This window comes from Galleria mellonella, unplaced genomic scaffold (assembly GCF_026898425.1).
Source record: "Galleria mellonella isolate WM207_F2 unplaced genomic scaffold, CSIRO_AGI_GalMel_v1 utg312, whole genome shotgun sequence".
In the NCBI taxonomy this organism is placed as follows: domain Eukaryota; kingdom Metazoa; phylum Arthropoda; class Insecta; order Lepidoptera; family Pyralidae; genus Galleria; species Galleria mellonella.
In genome coordinates, this window is record NW_026442074.1 from 681,026 (window position 1) to 700,295 (window position 19,270).

Genomic DNA, 19,270 nt, shown 5'->3' on the forward strand with positions numbered 1-19,270 from the left:
AATTCATTAAAATTAAACACAATGGTTTCCAAAAGGGAACAAACGCGAAATCAACCCAATGAATATATCACTGGTATTGGGGCGATTGGCCCCAACCTCCTCATGACAAACGCATACTTACATTAGCAGATTAATGGCACATGAAGTAAAGAGATCCCCAGTAAAGTGAGAAGACAGACAAGAACTCCGACAAGAATTTTGCCATTAAATACTTATAATCCACGAATGTAATACCATTTATGCAGTTAAGATATCAAATTAAACATTGAAAGGCGAATGAACAAGTATAAATACAGGTAAAAATAAAATAATTTCACGCTGCAATAGTAAAAAAACAAAAACTTTTGCATTTGACTATACTTAACGACGCAATTACGCATCATGGTATAAATATAGCGGTGTAATCAAATAATTGCCAGTTATTCAATACAACCTGAACAATCATGAGCTTCGCAGACAAAGTGGTTATAGTGACTGGCGCCAGTTCTGGCATCGGCGCGGCCGCTGCGGTGCTGTTCGCCAGAGAAGGCGCCCGCGTGGTAATGGTGGGCAGGAACCAGAGCAAGCTGAGCAAGGTCGCCGAACAGTGCGCCCGCGGCGGACAAGCACCGCTCGTCATCAGAGCTGATGTCGCTAATGATAACGATGTCAAGAGAATTGTCGATGAAACTATCAATAAGTTTGGAAAGATTGACGTCTTGGTCAACAACGCTGGATTAAGTGTATTTAGCAGTATTTTAAGTGGTGATATATTAAAAGCATACGACGAAACCATGGCAGTGAATCTACGTGCGGTCGTTCACCTTACCGCTTTAGCTGCACCTCACCTTGTTAAAACTAAAGGTAATATTGTAAACATATCCAGTATAGCGGGAAAGATGCCGCCTTTTGAAACATTTATACCTTATAATATTTCGAAAGCCGCATTGGATCATTTCACTCGTGGTGCTGCTCTGGAGTTGGCATCTTCAGGTGTAAGAGTGAACGGAATCAGTCCAGGACCGGTGGTGACAGATTTTTTCGACAATAATGAAGTCGGCAAGTTAGGACTATCATTTGACACCATGGGTGCCTCCGTGCCACTTAATAGGTGTTCTCAACCTGAAGAGATTGCTGAATTAATTCTATATTTGGCAAGTGACAAGGCAAAAGGTATCACGGGATCCGATTTTGTTTCCGACAATGGTGGCCTGTTACAATTCAAATTGCAACCAAAGTAAACTAAAATTATGTATATATTCATGTAATTATTAACGGGTGCTTGTATATTAGGGTTTTCTAAGCACTTATTACAGTAATTAATTCAATAAATAACATTTACTGTGACTTTTTGTTTCAATTTAATTTAATACAATCTATATCCCACAGCAAAGTTAAAATATAGCCTGCCCATGTACAACATTTCATTCAAATGCATTCAGTAGTTTTGCATGAAGAAGTAACAATCATCCATTCATTGTTACAAACTTTCGCATTTATAATTTTAATATCTTATTAATTATATCTTGTCTGACTTACGCCTGAATTGTGCTATCAACAAAATAAGTCACCACTTCCCTAATACACAGGATGTAATTGTAAGAGACAACTAGACGAATAAATCATAACACATCATACAAGAAAAGGCTAACACCGCAGGAAAAATTGGGTTACAATGTAATATTTCACAATAAATAAATTAAAATTGTAAAACAATTTTATTCATTCAATAATTTAATTATAACAAAGTGCTTTATTTATATTACCATATCCTAATGTTGTCTAAATTCATAAAAAACAATATAGTATATTATTTAGTAAGTAATATGTTGTGACTAGAATAAATGTAAGAAACAATGTTGTGCAACAATCAGATTACAATTAATTACAATGTAATTATTCCCAATAAACTAATTATAATGATTGAACTGTTTTATTCATCAAATAATGTAACTGTAATAATGTGCTTATTTACATTAACATATACTAATATTTTTAAATAAATAAAACAACAATTTCATAAATAACATGTAGTGACTACAATAAATGTAAAAAAAAAATATTGTGCAACAATTGGGTTACACTGTAATGTTTTACAATAAACAAATTAAAATTATTAAATTATTTTATTCATCCAATAATTTAACTGTAATAAAGTGCTTATTTACATTAACATATACTAATATTTTTAAATAAATAAAATGCAATTTAATAAATAACATATAGTGACTACAATAAATGTAAAAAAAAATATTATGCAACAATCGGTTTATACTGTAATGTTTCACAATAAACAAATTAAAATCATATAACTATTTTATTTTAAGCTATTATTTATTTATATTAACAAATAATAACATTTTGTAAATAAAACAACAATGTATTATATTATATAGTAAATAATATGTGGTGACTATAAGCATAATGTGGTATAAAAAATATTGTGCCACAAAGGGAATCTTATTACTTATAAACTAAGGTAATAATTAACCATTTACAAACAACTCTTATACTCGTAAGATACTATCATCATCATCATCATGTCCACTGCTGAACATAGACTTCCCCCGTAAGGGGGTTTTTGCCAGTATTTGCATGCTTAGCAGGTTGGCAACCGCAATTAAATTTCGGTGATGTTTTAAGAGAGACGCTACTGCCCATCCCTCGCTTCCCTTAGTCGCCTTTTACGACACCGACGGGAAAGGAAGAGTTGTAAGATACTATATATCTTTACAATTACCTACAGGAGCAATATTTATATTTTATTTATTCAATTTAGAAACATAAATCCATAATAAACAAAAAATACAATTACAGTAATAGAATTATAGCTACGTACAATAAAAACATTTTGCTGTGGAACTGCAACTACTGTAAACTACAGCATAGGGTTCTTCAAAAGGGGGGTGAAGAGGTTTCTTTAGGGTTGGCAACGCGCGCGTAATACCTCTGCTATTGCAGGCGTTCATAGGCTACGGTAACCGCTTACCATTGGATGTGCCGTATGCTTGTTTGCCACCTCAATGGTATAAAAAAAACAACCCAGAGTTAGCGGATATTATAATCTCTTAGGAACTATAGAAACGGTAATAGAACATAGTTGCTGAGTGGTATGTTACCCTGATATATAAACCACAAGGATCTAGGTTTGAACCTAGCCGTCACTAAAAACTTTGGGAGTAAATTCATCGACTAACTCCAAAGCTAAAACCTAAATGGTGCTGTTTCAGAGGAGTTTTGGTCCAGGTGAGATTTTTTTATACATCACAGCAAGGATTTTTTTTTTATAAACTTAGAATGGCAAATAAGCTGACGGCCCACCTGATAGAAAGTGGTGACCGTCGCCTATAGACATGAGCAGTACCATGGCCATAACAGAGTATACTGTTTCACCCATAATAACCCTCATAGTAACCACCACTGAATGGCGTTAGTCCGGGTCCAGTAAAAACAGATATTTTAGAGAATGCAGGTGTGACGGACGTGTCCTGGGACAATTTGGGTATCCTGTTTCCACTTAAAAGATGCTCGGAATCGGAAGAAATTGCTGAACTTATTCTATATTTGGCGAGTGACAAGGCAAAAGGCGTCACAGGATCTGATTTTGTTTTTGATAATGGGGGAATATTAAAATACAGTTTTCCTGAATAAATAAACTATAATTATGAAGTCATTTCATTATTCCACTAATTGTAGTCAGCTTCAATGCTTATTTACGTAATAAAATACTGCAAGTAAATCTGCCTGAAGAATACCTAAGTAAATAACATTTATAGTATCATTATTTAAAATGTATTCGCATGTTGCATTCACAATATTGGCATCAAGTAATAAATACATCTAACTACCACAATACAGGTTATAGTTGTAAACGTATTTTTAGAATTAAAGACAGCAACTTTGTAATTTAGCAGTTACATATAGTATTTATCATTATAATCAATCATCAGTAGATAAAACAGTGTCATCATGATGACAAGGATATTTCTTATTTGTTTACACTGATTTCCAGTTCAGTTAAAACGATATTATATAACTTTATATCAATTTATAGCAAAGAACACTGACAATAGTGGAACAGTAAAAAGTTCTATCCATATGCACTATTCCAGAAATGGGTACATAGTGGTTATAATTTTTTTTTTACTAGAGGGAGACTTTGTACAAAAGTCATTTGCTTGGGTACCTCTGTCCTATTCGTGTTTCAACCGTGAAGCAGTTGTGTTTGCATGGCTGTGTATCAGTTCGAAAGGGTGGAATATGGCAGTGAATTTACAGGGTACAGAGGAATAACACCTGAGTCCTCAGGAATGGAACGCATGGGGGGTATCATGGGAGAAACAATATACTCTGTTTTGTCCACGGTACTGCACATGTCTATAGGCGACGGTTACCACTTTCCATCAGGTGGGCCGTCAGCTTGTTTGCTATTCTAAGTTGTATATATATATATATTGTATATATATATATATATATATATATATATATATATATATATATATATATATATATATATATATATATATATATATATATATATATATATATATATATATATATATATATATATATATCCCCAAGTATATTAATTTACTGTAATTAAGTAAGTCTTATAAAAATAATCATGGTCCAAAACCAATATTACTTTTTTGTAGCCTTTAGTTCCAGTACAGGTTCTAGTGTGGTCGTGAGGACTAGTAACTTACAATTAAAATAATCATCGTCATCATCATCATATCAGCCGTTATCTATTCACCGCTGAACGTAGACCTCCCCCATAAACTGGCATAGGAAACGGGGCCATATGGCGATTTACCATTGAGGGGATTTTGCCAGTAGCTGCCACGCTTGGTAGGTTAGTTGGTATCCGCAGTTTGACTATTGGTGATGTTTCAAGAGGGATGCTGCTGCCCATTCTTTGACCATTACATTTCCTTAGTCGCCTCTTACGCTAATATTAATAATACTTGTGTAATATATAACAAAATATAAAAATGATTGACTAACGTCAAATAATATTATGGACTTTCCATTAATTACATTGTACAGTAGTTCACAGTATCAACATGTACGTAAAACACTTTTGTATTCTTATATACTCATATTTGATATAAATATCTCCGTATTGCTAGATTATTGTCAGTGGTTAAATATTTTTCAAGATAAGTAAACGTACCATGAGTTTTAACAACAAAGTGGTCATAGTGACTGGCGCGAGTTCCGGCATTGGAGCTGCTACTGCGGTACTGTTTGCTAAAGAAGGCGCTCGCGTGGTGATGGTGGGCAGAAATGAGAGCAAGCTGAGCAAGGTCGTCGAGCAGTGCGCCCGCGGCGGACATGCGCCGCTCGTCATCAGGGCTGATGTCGCTAATGATGACGATGTCAAGAGAATTGTCGATGAAACTATCAATAAGTTTGGAAAGATTGACGTCTTGGTTAACAACGCTGGAATGGGTGTTTACAGTGGTATCATGAAAAAAGGTGGGAATATATTAAAAGCATACGATGAAACAATGGCAGTGAACATGCGTGCAGTTGTTCATCTTACCACTTTAGTTGCCCCTCACCTTGTCAAAACTAAAGGCAATATTGTGAACATATCTAGTATAGTAGGAAAAATGACACCAAAAACGAAGAATAATATATCTTATAGTGTTTCTAAAGCTGCGTTAGATCATTTCACTCGTGGTGCTGCTTTAGAGTTAGCAGCTTCAGGTGTAAGAGTGAATGCAGTTAGTCCAGGTCCAGTCAGAACAGATTTCTTGGAAAATGCAGGCTTATCAGGAGTCTCCTGGGATAATGTGGGTACATATGTTCCACTTAAGAGATGCTCTGAACCTGAAGAAATTGCTGAAATTATACTATATTTAGCAAGCGATAAGGCAAAAGGCATCACTGGATCGGATTTTGTTTCTGATAATGGCAGTCTTTTACAATTTAATGTGCCGCAATAAAAACATTACATTTGTAAAGTTGTTTCCTTGATCTAGCAACTATAGTCAAATGCTTATATTCGAAAATGGATACCTTTTCGAATATATTAAATGGATAAAAATAAATTCATCAAACAACTAATAACAATTATTATAATTTTAGTTTTGTTTAAAATGTAGACTAATAAGACTTATCCTTCAATATTATCATTGATATAAGTATGATGTATGATTATAATTCTACAAAAAAACAACAAATTTAATCGTAAAATCAAATTTAATTATATAACTTGAATATTTTTGAGTCGAGATAAAAATAATCTTATACCTAGACTTGATTACCAGGACAGATTTGTAAAAAGCATCGATAAATCAACATAATTTTATTTAAAACACTTTTGTGTTTCTATGTACACATTTTAATATAAATACATGCACATTTCTAATTATCGTTACTTGTTACTACCATTGGAGATAAGTAGACGTATCATGAGTTTTGCAAATAAAGTAGTTATAGTGACTGGCGCCAGTTCTGGCATCGGCGCGGCTGCTGCAGTACTGTTCGCCACAGAAGGCGCCCGCGTGGTGATGGTCGGCAGGAACCAGAGCAAGTTGACCAAGGTCGCCGAGCAGTGCGCCCGCGGCGGACAAGCGCCGCTCGTCATCAGGGCCGATCTTGCTAATGATGACGATATCAAGAGAATTGTCGATGAAACTGTCAATAAGTTTGGAAAGATTGACGTCTTGGTTAATAACGCTGGAATGGCTATTTACGGTGGTGTTCTAAGCGGGAATATATTAAAAGCATACGACGAAACCATGGCAGTGAATCTGCGTGCGGTCGTTCACCTTACCGCTTTAGCTGCACCTTACCTTGTTAAAACTAAAGGTAATATTGTGAACATATCTAGTATAGCGGGAAAGATGGTGCTGAAGGCAGAATATTTACCGTATAGTGTTTCTAAAGCCGCATTGGACCATTTCACTCGTGGTGCTGCTCTGGAGTTGGCATCTTCAGGTGTAAGAGTGAACGGCATCAGTCCGGGCCCAGTAAAAACAGATTTTATAGAGAATACAGGCATGTCAGAGGTAACCTGGGATATTATGAGTAATGCTTTTCCTCTTAAGAGATGCTCCGAACCCGAAGAGATTGCTGAATTAATTCTATATTTAGCAAGTGATAAGGCAAAAGGCATCACGGGATCCGATTTCGTTTCTGATAACGGAGGTCTCTTGCAATATATACCCGCTTAATAATTTTATTCTGTTATTTTATTCTCCAATAAATATACTTACATATATAGATTTGTTATTTTTTTATACCACACATCAAAGTTTGTAACGTATCCTGTGTGCTAAGTAAGGACATAACCCATCCACTCTTACGGCCGGTGATCGGCCGTCCCTCGAAATGGGGACCGGTGGACAGCAGAGTTCGCCAGTTCGGAGGCCAATCACAAACTCTTTTCTTGCAGTATCCGGCTGTTCAGTTAATTTTCTAATGCTCCCTTCCTCAAATATTGCGTCTGAATTCCGCCCACCATGTAAGGTCAGGCATTCCGTCACCCGTATCCAATAGCGAGAACGGGATGCCTTAAACACTGTACCGCAAACCTTAAAAAAAACCCATGCGTGTACCAAACTTTATTCAAACTCGGTCAGTAGTTTTTGAGTGAAAGAGTAATAAACGTATATATATATATATATATATATATATATATATATATATATATATATATATATATATATATATATATATATATATATATATATATATATATATATAATAAACGTATATGTTAACTGTAACTCTCCACTGTTTAACATAGCTTCGCCCATAAGGGGCGGTTTGCCAATACTTGCCATACTTGACAGGCGGGTTAGCAACAGCAAAATGACTTCTGATGATGTTTTAAGAGGAACGCTGCTACCTATTCCTCCACTATAAGCTCCCTTAATTGCCTATTACGACACTCACGGGAAAGAAAGGGGTGGCCTATTCTATGCCGGGACCACACGGAAACTGACTCCCATGGTCGATTTGTATTCAGTATAGGGAGTTCTTTATATGTAGCCTATGGTAGTGATGATAGTAAAAGATATGAAACTACACTACATTTATGTCAAAATTGTACACATAGGATCTCTAAAATGATGGTATAAGGCAGGGGAAAGAACTGAAGATCATTGGAATCAACATGCAACAGCTTAGCTGACCCCATACGCGAATAAAAGATATGAGAAAATATGTCCAAATTGGAATACTTTTTCGTGATTAATATTACCTACCTACACGGCAGTATTTCATATATATATTTGTAAATAAATTTATTTACACTATTTCACGCGGTAACGCCGTAGCATGCAACTAGTCTTTCATATGTATTTTTTTAAATAATCAAAGTATTTGTTATACAGAACGTGACGTGACATTTTTTATCTTAATTTTTTTTCCTGTTAATTGTTGTTAGTCACTATGACACAGTCAAATGTTGAATTACGGTAGAGTCATAAAAAAAGACTACTCAAAAACGCTTGCAATTTATATTTAATAATTTTATATACCTTTTTAAATATTAACAATTTATTTTATTAATAATTATTGGATATATAAAATAAGTACTAGTCACTCAACGACTCGGTGGTAGTATCAATGAAAATAAAAATGGCGACACCCTTTTGGAAAAGGCAGTCGTGTTCGGAACGTGTAAGTGAACGGAACTGTGCAATATAATACTATTAATACAACCAAAGTGATTATTTTATGTCATCATCAACATCATCATCATCATCATTTCAGCCATTATTCGCCCACTGCTGGACATAAGTCTTCAATTCATCGCGATGAATTTGACTTAATTTTGTTATATAATTATAAAGTTGGCCCATCGCGATGGGCCAACTGACCTAACTACCTGTTAGTGAGGGCAAAGGGATTGTTAGCAATGGAGTTCGACATTGCTAGCAATATGCCCTATCAGGTCGACCTCCGCGTGGTTCCCCCTGGAAACCATCGTGAACAATTATTGTTGAATTCGTCACGATGGGCTAACTGACCTACTTCGTCCTCATCTATCATCCCTCACTGGTGCCCCGCCGGTGTATACCAATAGCGCGGATGGGGTTACTATTCCATTATCACCCATTAAAAAAAACTACCTGTTAGTACCGGTGAGGATCTATTGTTCCTCACTGATGCCCCGACAGTTTATACCGATAGCTCAGACGGGGTTACTATTTTATTATCATTTATTAAAAAAGACTGCAAATTTTTCCTTTATCAGTATCTATATTTAGTAAGCGCGATTAAAAAATCATTGCGCTATGTCTCGATAGTTTCAATAAACAAACGATTATTTGTAAACTCCAATTACACACATACACACACACACAAAATAATTTATATTAAAAAAAAATTACAGCTAAATATGTTATACTATAAATATATGTGGTGCAGTATCACAATGAGGCCATAACTCAGTGTGTACTCTTTGTGGTACTTGCTCTGGTTGGTGGTGATTTGCTCTACTGGACAAAACATGTTTTTCTGCTTCAACCTGTCATTATTAACATAATATGTTATACAATTTCATTCAACACGTAGCAGTTTGTATACTTAAAAAATGTAGGAAGTAATTTAGACAGGACATTCATTTCGGACAAATGTCCATTTAGTTTATTTAATGTAAACCATAAACTCAAAGTCAGGGCCGTAGCTAGATCCAAGTTTAAGGTAGGGCAAAAGAACTTTTTGGTAGGGCAAAAGCCATATTTAAGTAACTTCGAAAAAGACAAATTTTGTCTGATTTTCTTAGGGCCTTTTATTTTAAGGTATGGCATTGCTCCTCAATGCCAACCTCCCCTCCTACCAAGCTATGGCCATGTTCGGTGTTATATACTTTAAAATTAAGGGGCCGCCTGAAAATCAGCGCTATATAGGTACATCTCGCTGGAGCTGTACATATATAGCGACAGCTGAGGCGGCTCCTATTACCAGCAACATTAATTGTTATTTTTTTCTTTTTTTTGTTTTAATTTTTTATTTTTTTAATACTGGTAATAAAGGTTATCTATCTATCTATCTAACTAAAATAATGACAGGACTGGACAGTATTTTATTTATTTGTTATTAAAATACGTAATTGAAATCATCATCATCATCATTTCAGCCATTATCCGTCCACTGCTGGACATAGGCCTTCCCCGTAAGGTGAAGTAGTGACATAAGGAACAGTCCTGAGCCACCTGCATAAACTGACTCCCTAATCATAATTAAAAAACAAATATATATTTGGTATTCATATTTCAATTACTTCATCGAGTTTACTACAATAAGCAGGTTAAAAACAATAATCGAAGGAATAACAAATACGACGACGACAAAGTCGCGGGCATCAGCTAGTCGTATTGGTAAAGATTAGTTAAGTAAGGCATACTTTTAAAATAATAACCCAGACAATAATAAAAAAAAAATATGTCACATAATTATGTTGATAAGTGTCTCAAATCCCTATGTCTGTGTCTTATCTAATAATTTGTACTGTATACCTACCTAAATATTAATAATAAAAAAAATGTTTATTTGTCTTCAAATGTTAAAGGTGTTTCTCTAGGGACTACAAAATATTAGTTAACAGAAGTCCATATCACTGGTTAGTTGATAAGAATTATTTTGTTTATTTATATTTTTTTTTTACGTATGTTTAGACATGAAGTTGCTTTTTTTACATACTTGTAATAAAACTCTTCGCAAGATACTCTACACCAGAGGGACACTGTACAAAAGTCGATTGCTTGGATACCTCTGTCCCATACGTGTTTCAACCGTGAAGCAGTTGTGTTTGCATGGCTGTGTTTCGGTGTGAAGGGTGAGATATGGCGTGGATTTACTGGGTACAGAGGAATAGCACCTGAGTCCTCAAGAATGGCAACGCATGGGGGGTATCATGGGCGAAACAGTATACTCTGTTATGTACATGGTACTGCTCATGTCTATAGGCGACGGTTACCACTTTCCATCAGGTGGGCCGTCAGCTTGTTTGCCATTCTAAGTTGTATAAAAAAAGACGACAAAGAATTTTCTGTTTACGTTTTTTTCATCATCATCCCAGCCATTATCCGTCCACTGCTGGACATAAGCCTTCCCCATAGACTGCCATAAAGAACGGTCCTAAGCCACCTGCATCCACTGACTCCCTGCAATGCATTTGAGGTCGTCACCCCACCTTACCTTAGATCGTACCTGTACTTCAAAACGTACGTGTAGTACGACTCCCCACTAGAGGGGGGAAAGGGATTGTTAGCAATGGAGTTTAACAGCCCCATTGCTAGCAATAGGCCCTATTAGGTCAACCTCCACGTGGTTCCCCCTGGAAATCATCGTGAACAATTCTTGTTGAATTCGTCACGATGGACTAACTGACCTGCTTTGTCCTCACTTATCATCCTTCACTGGTACCCCGGTTGTGTATGATGTTTGTGCATGGTTGTGCATTGATGGACTCGTCCATCAATGCCTCAATTGCTGGCCGCTGCAGTAATGTACTATTTCTTTCTTTCCATTTCTTTCAGAAGCTCAACTGTGACTCTGTCTTCCTCTATACATTCCTGATTTATTTGAACAATTTTAAATTTATACAAATTGAAGTCTTCACTATAGTTACAATTGCACCTGATCTCACGACGATGACATGACATAAATTCCAAGGTGTACTATGACCAACAATTACCTTTGAAAACGATTTTATACGACTAGTAATAAGACAGTATTATGTCAACCACTTAGCATATAACCCACTTAACACATAGTGTATACAGACAAAGTAATGGCCATTTTAAATGTTTATGAAAAACACAATTTTACAAGAGTCCGAATTTTACCAAAACTGACCACTTGTTGATAACTGGAGTTATTATATCATTTGTTTATCACGTATAAATATATGCGTCAACCAGACAGTTACATAGAAAAGTCAATAGTCTAAAAGATAATATTAAAAGTATTTTTTTTTTCTTTATACAACTTAGAATGGCAAACAAGCTGACGGTCCACCTGATGGAAAGTGGTAACCGTCGCCTATAGACATGAGCAGTACCATGGACATAACAGAGTATACTGTTTCGCCCATGATACCCCCCCCCCATGCGTTGCCATTCCTGAGGACTCAGTTGTTATTCCTCCGTACCCAGTAAATTCACGCCATATCCCACGCTTCCAACCGAAACACAGCCATGCAAACACAACTGCTTCACGGTAGAAACACGAATAGGACAGAGGTACCCAAGCAATCGACTTTTGTACATGGTAACCCTGCTCGCGTTTTCAGTATACACTGGCAGGGCACCAGTGAGGGATGATTAGTAGGGATGAAGAGGCAAATCAATTAGCCCATCATGAATTCAATCATATATTAGTCACGACAGTTTCCAGGTGGAACTGCATGGAGATCGACCTAATAGAGTATATTAACAGCAATGAGAACTAACCTTCCCATTACTAACAATCCCTCCCCCCCCCCCATTGTTAGACTCAATGACAACCCAAGGTTAAATTGTAGTCAAAATTTCTAAATTTAAATTGATATAATTTAAAAATGATATCAATTCAAAAATTATCACGGACATGTTGCATCGAATTTTGAATATGGAATACTACTGTGGAGTAATTTAGTAGATACCAATAAAGCATTTCATATCTCAAACAGTTGTTTCGTGACATATATAATAAACAGCCAATGACACCTTGTGCATTACTGTATCGACAGCTGAAACTATTAACAATCCAATTAATGTACATATTCGAGTGCGGTCTGTTTGCAAAAGTACATTCATACCTGTTTATAAAAAAAAAACAACGACATATATAACGTTTTCTGTAAGACGTCCTGAAAAACTTGTTTTACTAAAAATGAAAACACGCGTATTACAGTTATTCATAGTGCTTAAAAATTTATAACAAACTACCTAATACGGTTACTGATCGTTGTTTAAAATGGTTTTAGGGGCAAATAATTCAAATGGCTGACTAATAAATGTTTTTATTCCATTATGGATTATTTTAAATATTAAATGGACGTAATATGTTATTGACATTGTCGAATTATTAATTAATTAATGCACCTATTGCAATGTATAAAATTTTAGAAACATGCTGAACCGTTGATGAATTAATAAATACTAAATAATACATAAGATTTATTATGAATTATGTATAAAAATGCTAAATGTGCAATTTACTTATTTACTTTTATTCCATTCCATTATGTTCCACGTTCACAGCAAATAAATATAATTTCATTTCAATGTTTGCCACATCGGAGGGCACGATGCTAGTGTTTACCACCATCGCACTCAGAATTACGTAGTTTTATAACTAAATTCTAGCCTGCCAAAATGTCTACCATCTTTCTCTAAAGCATATTATATGAAACTAAGCGGAAAGCATTAAAAAGATCCAGAAAAAAGGCAATCAGTGACATTTTGCGAATCTGTGTAATATTTGATTAACACACAAAAAATTATAGAAACAAATTCCTTCATTTGGAATATTATCTACTTGTTAAGAATTAACACTTTTGTATTTAACTGTACACAATAGCACAAATACTGATAAATGGCATAAATAAATTTATTTCACATAATATTTCTTAGTTATATAAAGTTTTTAAAGATAATAAGACGTATCATGAGTTTTTCAAACAAAATCGTTTTGGTGACGGGGGCCAGTTCCGGTATTGGAGCTGCCACTGCACAACTGTTCGCCAAAGAAGGAGCCCACGTGGTGATGGTTGGAAGAAATGAGAGTAAGCTGCGAAATGTCGCCGAGCAGTGCGCCCGCGGCGGGCACGCGCCGCTCGTTGTCAGAGCCGATGTCGGAAACGACGACGATGTCAAGAGAATTGTCGATGAAACCATCAATAAATATAGGAAAATAGACGTCTTAGTAAACAACGCTGGATTGTCATTAACTGGAAGTATCTTGAAGGGAGATATACTGGAATCGTACGACAAAACAATGGCAGTGAATCTACGTGCGGTCGTTCACCTTACCACTTTAGTTGCACCTCACCTTGTGAAAACTAAAGGCAGTATTGTGAATATATCTAGTATTGCAGGCAAGATGACGTCACCAGTGCTATCTCTAGCATACTGCACTTCTAAAGCTGGTTTAGATCATTTCACTCGTGGCGCTGCTCTGGAGCTAGCATCATTAGGTGTGCGAGTGAACAGCATTAGTCCAGGCCCTGTGAGAACGGACATTTTAGAGAACTCTGGCTTATCAAACATATCCTGGGAATTTTTAGGTTCTCGCGTCGCACTCAAAAGGTATTCTGAACCTGAAGAGATTGGCGAAATGATTCTTTATTTAGCAAGTGACAAGGCGAAGGGCATCACGGGTTCTGATTTCGTTTGTGATAATGGTGGACTTTTGAAAGCATAAATGCGGTGTCATGATGAATTTGTATCATATATCAGTGTATCCAAATATTTTAATCGTTTGTTATTAATTAAAATACTTTGACTCCAAATAAAGTGATAAAGTCAAAGCAATGATGATATTGATGTTATTAGAATACATTGTACTCTTCCATAAATTGATTACCCATATATAATGACGATAAATTGTCATGATTGTCGGCATTTAGTGGAACTTCGTGCAGATAATAAAATTAGTAAAGAAAAACACTTGTAGTCTCCAGCAATAAAACAGTTCAGCGGTAACAATAGCTTTATTTAAAACATATGTGTGTACTTATTGTAAAATTTTTACTTTATGTATTTTAAATTGTATATTATAATCAGTACTATGAAATTGCATTATGAAATAATGTTAATCTTAGTCCTCAGGAGGCTCACTCCACACCATGTTTACCTGCCTGAAGTCGCCACTCATAAACCTTTCTTCCTCATTAGTTATCGCTTGCTCAAACTATGTAGCTGATCCATTACCGTTTCAGTTTGCAGATTCTCGGAACTATGTCGATCTTTTTAAGTCTTCTATGAATATCCACGTTCCAAATTCTATCACGCGATGGAACTTCGAGTATTGCCCTCTGCATAACTCGCTGAGTAACATATAATATCCTTATACGGCTAGCATTAGTAGTATTGTTTGCGAAAAGAGTAACTTAAAAAATTTTTCATATAATAAATATAAAGAAGATGATCGTCCAAAGGTTGCCTGGAAGAGATCGCTCTTAGCGATAAGGTCGCCCATTGTTTTCTCATTGTGATTATTTCTTGTAATTATTTATATTTGTAATAAGTTTACTATTGTAATCTTTTGGAGGAAACAATAAAGAGTATCTATCTATCTATCGTCAGTTAACATGCAAAAATGTAATACAAATATGCAAAAATCTAATACTTTGTATTAGTCTGAGCGTAGTAGCCTAGACTAATACAAAGTATGCATACAAATGTTTATATTGTATGGAAATCAAATGTACAACTATCAGATAGTGAGGCAGAATGTTAAACTGATGTACCACCAAGGTCATAAGTACAGACCTTTAGGAGTCCTAGATAAAACAAGAGTTTGTTATAAACTTTTAAATCCTTGACAGGTTTCGGTCAAGCGAGTACGAACTGGTCTATTTTATCTACGTTTTAACACCAATATCCAGGGCTGCTCAATTTAATCTGTAAATCTTTAGAATTAAAAAAAAAGAGTTAATAACTCTTAGATTCTTTATGGTACCAAAAATGCCGAACAAGCTGACGGCCCACCTGATGGAAAGTGGTGACCGTCGCCTATAGACATGAGCAGTACCATGGACATAACAGAGTATACTGTTTCGCCCATGATACCCTCCATGCGTTGTCATTCCTGAGGACTCGGATGCTATTCCTCCGTACCTAGTAAATTCACGCCATATCGCACCTTTCAAACCGAAACACAGCCATGCAAACACAACTGCTTCACGGTAGAAACACGAATGGTAGAGAGGTACCCAAGCAATCGACTTTTGTACAAAGTCTCCCTCTGTCGGATAGGGTTATCATTTCATTATTATTCATTAAAAAAAGTCAATGTGGGAGGAGTATTCAGCAGTGGACTGATAATGACTGAGATGATGGTACGAATTAAGAAACTGCTCTTATTGGTAGTCGCTTAAAAACTATCACACAAGTAATAAAAAACACGTGAAAACACCATACCGCAGTACTACAGTACCCCGAGACAGGGAGAAAGGGATTGTTAGTAACGGGTTCTAACAGCCCCATTGCTAGCAATATACCATCACAGGTCGACCTCCACGCGGTTCCCCCTGGAAACCATTGTAGTTAATTATAGTAGATTCCGTCACGAAGGGCCAACTGGCCTGGTTCATCCTCACCTATCATCCCTCACTGGTGCCCCGTCAACGTATACCGATAGCGCAGGCGGGGTTACCATCCCATTATCATCCATTTAAAAAAAATACCTCAAGATTTAAATCGTAATGGTCAAGTTCGAATCGGATCGACACCAAAAACTGTATTTCAGTTTAAATTGCCAAATAGATAACTCTTTGATAATGAAAATACTGATAACAATTCAATCTAAGTGATGACGTCAAGCTCGCGCCCTGATATAAATATAATATATAATCTTAGATATAATATAATATATAATTTTAGATTCTGATATGCTCGATGAAATGTTGTCATTATCATTCCAAGCCTTATCTGTCCAATGCTGGACATAGGCCTCCCCCATAGACTGCCACAAGGAACGGATCTGAGCCATCTGCATTTACTGACTTCCTGCTATGCATTTTAAATCGTCACTCCATGTAGTGAGTCGTCCTACACTGCGTTTGCCCGTACGGGGTCGCCACTCAAGAAACTTTCTTCCCCATCGGTTGTCGGTTCTTCGAGCTACGTGACCAGCCTATTGCCACTCGACGAAATATGGACATGACAAAATATGGACAAATGCTTCAGACTACCCCATTAAGGATCGTAATCGTGAGCATATTTATTTGACACAAATTGTTTTGTTATAGTTTCCGTATAAATGTATCATACATACAAACGTATGATAAGGGAGGGGGGAAGGGATTGCTAGCAATGGACTTTGACAACCCCATTGCTAGCAATATGCCCTATTAAGTTGAATTCCGCGTGGTTCCTCCTGGAAACCATCGTGAACAATTCTTGTTAAATTCATCACGATGGGCTAACTGACCTGATCTCATCCTCACTCATCACCCCTCACTGGTGCCTCGCCTACTTATGCCGATAGCAAAGATTCATCAGTTATCATTCAATAAAAAAAAACGTATTATAAATGATAAAAATTATCAAGGCATTTAATCTGATTTGAATAATATCTACTTTCGAATCATCCATACAGTCGCATACAAAATTTAACGGACTACAAAAATATTATGTTAGCGATATCAACGCCATCTTTTTCGGTGTTACTTTGCACATGGCTTATATAATATACCTATTAATACCTAATTACATTTAACTGGGGGGGAAAGGGATTGTTAGTAATGGGATCTAATTGACCCATTGCCAACAATACACCCTGTCAGGTCGACCTCCATGTGGTCCCCCTAGAAACCATTGTGCTATATTCCAGGTATATTCCTCACAATGGCTTGTCTTTTCAGCCTGACCTATCATCACTCACTGATTCCCCGCCAGCGTATCCCGTTAGCGCAGGAGGGGTTACAATCTATTATCATCCATTAAAAAAATACCTTAGGTCAGAAACAAAGCAATTTTTTTTTTGTATTGGATCCTATCTCTGCTATTTACCTGTCATACGTTTCCATTCAAGAGGGCATGGCAACGCATGAAGGGTATCATGGGCGACAAAGTATACTTACTCTTTTATGTTCATTATATATAGCGATGATTACCACATTCCATCAGATGGGCAGTCAACATATTTTCCTCTTTTCAATTGCTTAAAAAAACTGGTTACTAATAAAAGATTTCGCTCGAAAAAATTTAACAAAATAATTATGCCTTGCTTAATGCTTATATGGTAGATGCTAGATGCTTATAGAATGCTTAAAATGCTTAGAGGAATTATAAATAATGAAAACTATAACAAATTATTTAATTTTTATTTATAAATAGGTTTTCTGACGAGATATCTTTACTCTAATACTACCTTTGACTGATACAAAGAAAACTGGATTAATTCATCTGGGATACACAATGAACAGAGTACACTGAACCATTATCACTGATTCATCTTTTATTTACTTGATATTGGTGCAATAAAGTGTGAAATAAATAAATAAATCCGCGCCAATGTTTTCAAAAGAATGAAATTATCTCGCGCCAGAGTTTCCTTTAATATTATCGTAGAGGGAGAAAGACTTAACAGCGGGCCGAAAAGAGTCAGGGTCAGCCTACATAATAAAACACTTCTGTATTGAACTGTACATTATAATAAAAATGTACTGAATATAAAATATTCTTGCAACCGAATATTTGGTAGTTATTCAATATCATTAAACATAATAGGACGCATCATGAGTTTTGCGGGCAAAGTTGTTATAGTGACAGGAGCAAGTTCCGGCATTGGCGCGGCCGCAGCTTTAGTGTTCGCCAGAGAAGGTGCCAATGTTGTCATAGTTGGAAGAAATGAGAACAGGTTAAGTAATATCGCCGAACGATGCACCCAAAATGGTGGCACGACGCTCCTCGTCAAGGCTGATATGACAAATGATGACGATGTCAAGAGAATCGTCGACGAAACCATCAATAGGTTTGGCAAAATAGATGTCCTTATAAACAACGCTGGCTTGTCAGTTTCTGGGAGTATCTCGAATGGAGATATATTGAAATCGTACGATGGTACTTTGGCGGTGAATCTGCGTGCGGTCGTTCACCTCACCGCTGTGGCTGCACCTCACCTTGTGAAAACTAAAGGCAATATTGTGAACATATCTAGCATTGCAGGAAAAATGTCAACCACAGCGCTGGCTCTACCGTATAGTATTTCTAAAGCTGGCTTAGATCACTTCACTCGTGGCGCTGCTCTGGAATTGGCATCATCAGGTGTACGAGTGAACAGCGTTAGTCCAGGCCCTGTGAGGACAGATTTCTTTGACAATGCAGGAACAGCGATATCCTGGGACATTCTAGGGTCCCGTCTTCCACTGCAGAGGTGCTCTGAACCCGAAGAAATTGGTGAAATTATTCTTTATTTGGCAAGTGAAAAAGCGAAGGGCATCACAGGATCTGATTTCGTTTGTGACAATGGAGGTCTCTTAAGAGTATCTTAAGATATATAATAAATAATAACGAAATGGTAATGTTATTTTCATTTTACAATTAATTTATATTTATTTTTAAGATTTTCCGCAAGAATTCCTTCTGATTTTTATCTATCTACTCTATTTAAG

General features: G+C 36.2%; 5 protein-coding genes across 5 annotated transcripts; all 5 read left to right on the top strand.

Moving 5' to 3' along the window:
- The first annotated feature begins 409 nt into the window (after window positions 1-409).
- LOC113516334 (uncharacterized oxidoreductase SSP0419-like) lies at window positions 410-1,326 on the top strand. Its single transcript, XM_026900750.3, has one exon. The coding sequence runs from the start codon at window positions 444-446 to the stop codon at window positions 1,218-1,220; it is 777 nt and encodes a 258-aa protein (XP_026756551.2). The 5' UTR covers window positions 410-443; the 3' UTR covers window positions 1,221-1,326.
- A 3,783-nt stretch (window positions 1,327-5,109) lies between these two features.
- On the top strand, window positions 5,110-5,951 carry LOC113513659 (3-oxoacyl-[acyl-carrier-protein] reductase FabG-like). Its single transcript, XM_026897647.3, has one exon. The coding sequence runs from the start codon at window positions 5,157-5,159 to the stop codon at window positions 5,931-5,933; it is 777 nt and encodes a 258-aa protein (XP_026753448.2). The 5' UTR covers window positions 5,110-5,156; the 3' UTR covers window positions 5,934-5,951.
- Window positions 5,952-6,164: 213 nt separating this feature from the next.
- Window positions 6,165-7,215, top strand: LOC113513658 (uncharacterized oxidoreductase SSP0419-like). The gene has a single exon (XM_026897645.3). The coding sequence runs from the start codon at window positions 6,345-6,347 to the stop codon at window positions 7,164-7,166; it is 822 nt and encodes a 273-aa protein (XP_026753446.3). The 5' UTR covers window positions 6,165-6,344; the 3' UTR covers window positions 7,167-7,215.
- A 6,338-nt stretch (window positions 7,216-13,553) lies between these two features.
- LOC113522635 (3-oxoacyl-[acyl-carrier-protein] reductase FabG-like) lies at window positions 13,554-15,230 on the top strand. The gene has a single exon (XM_026908393.3). It carries the CDS (start codon window positions 13,597-13,599, stop codon window positions 14,350-14,352), a length of 756 nt encoding a protein of 251 aa, XP_026764194.2. The 5' UTR covers window positions 13,554-13,596; the 3' UTR covers window positions 14,353-15,230.
- A 2,801-nt stretch (window positions 15,231-18,031) lies between these two features.
- LOC113522644 (uncharacterized oxidoreductase SSP0419-like) lies at window positions 18,032-19,180 on the top strand. Its single transcript, XM_026908404.3, has one exon. It carries the CDS (start codon window positions 18,395-18,397, stop codon window positions 19,148-19,150), a length of 756 nt encoding a protein of 251 aa, XP_026764205.2. The 5' UTR covers window positions 18,032-18,394; the 3' UTR covers window positions 19,151-19,180.
- Window positions 19,181-19,270: the final 90 nt, after the last annotated feature.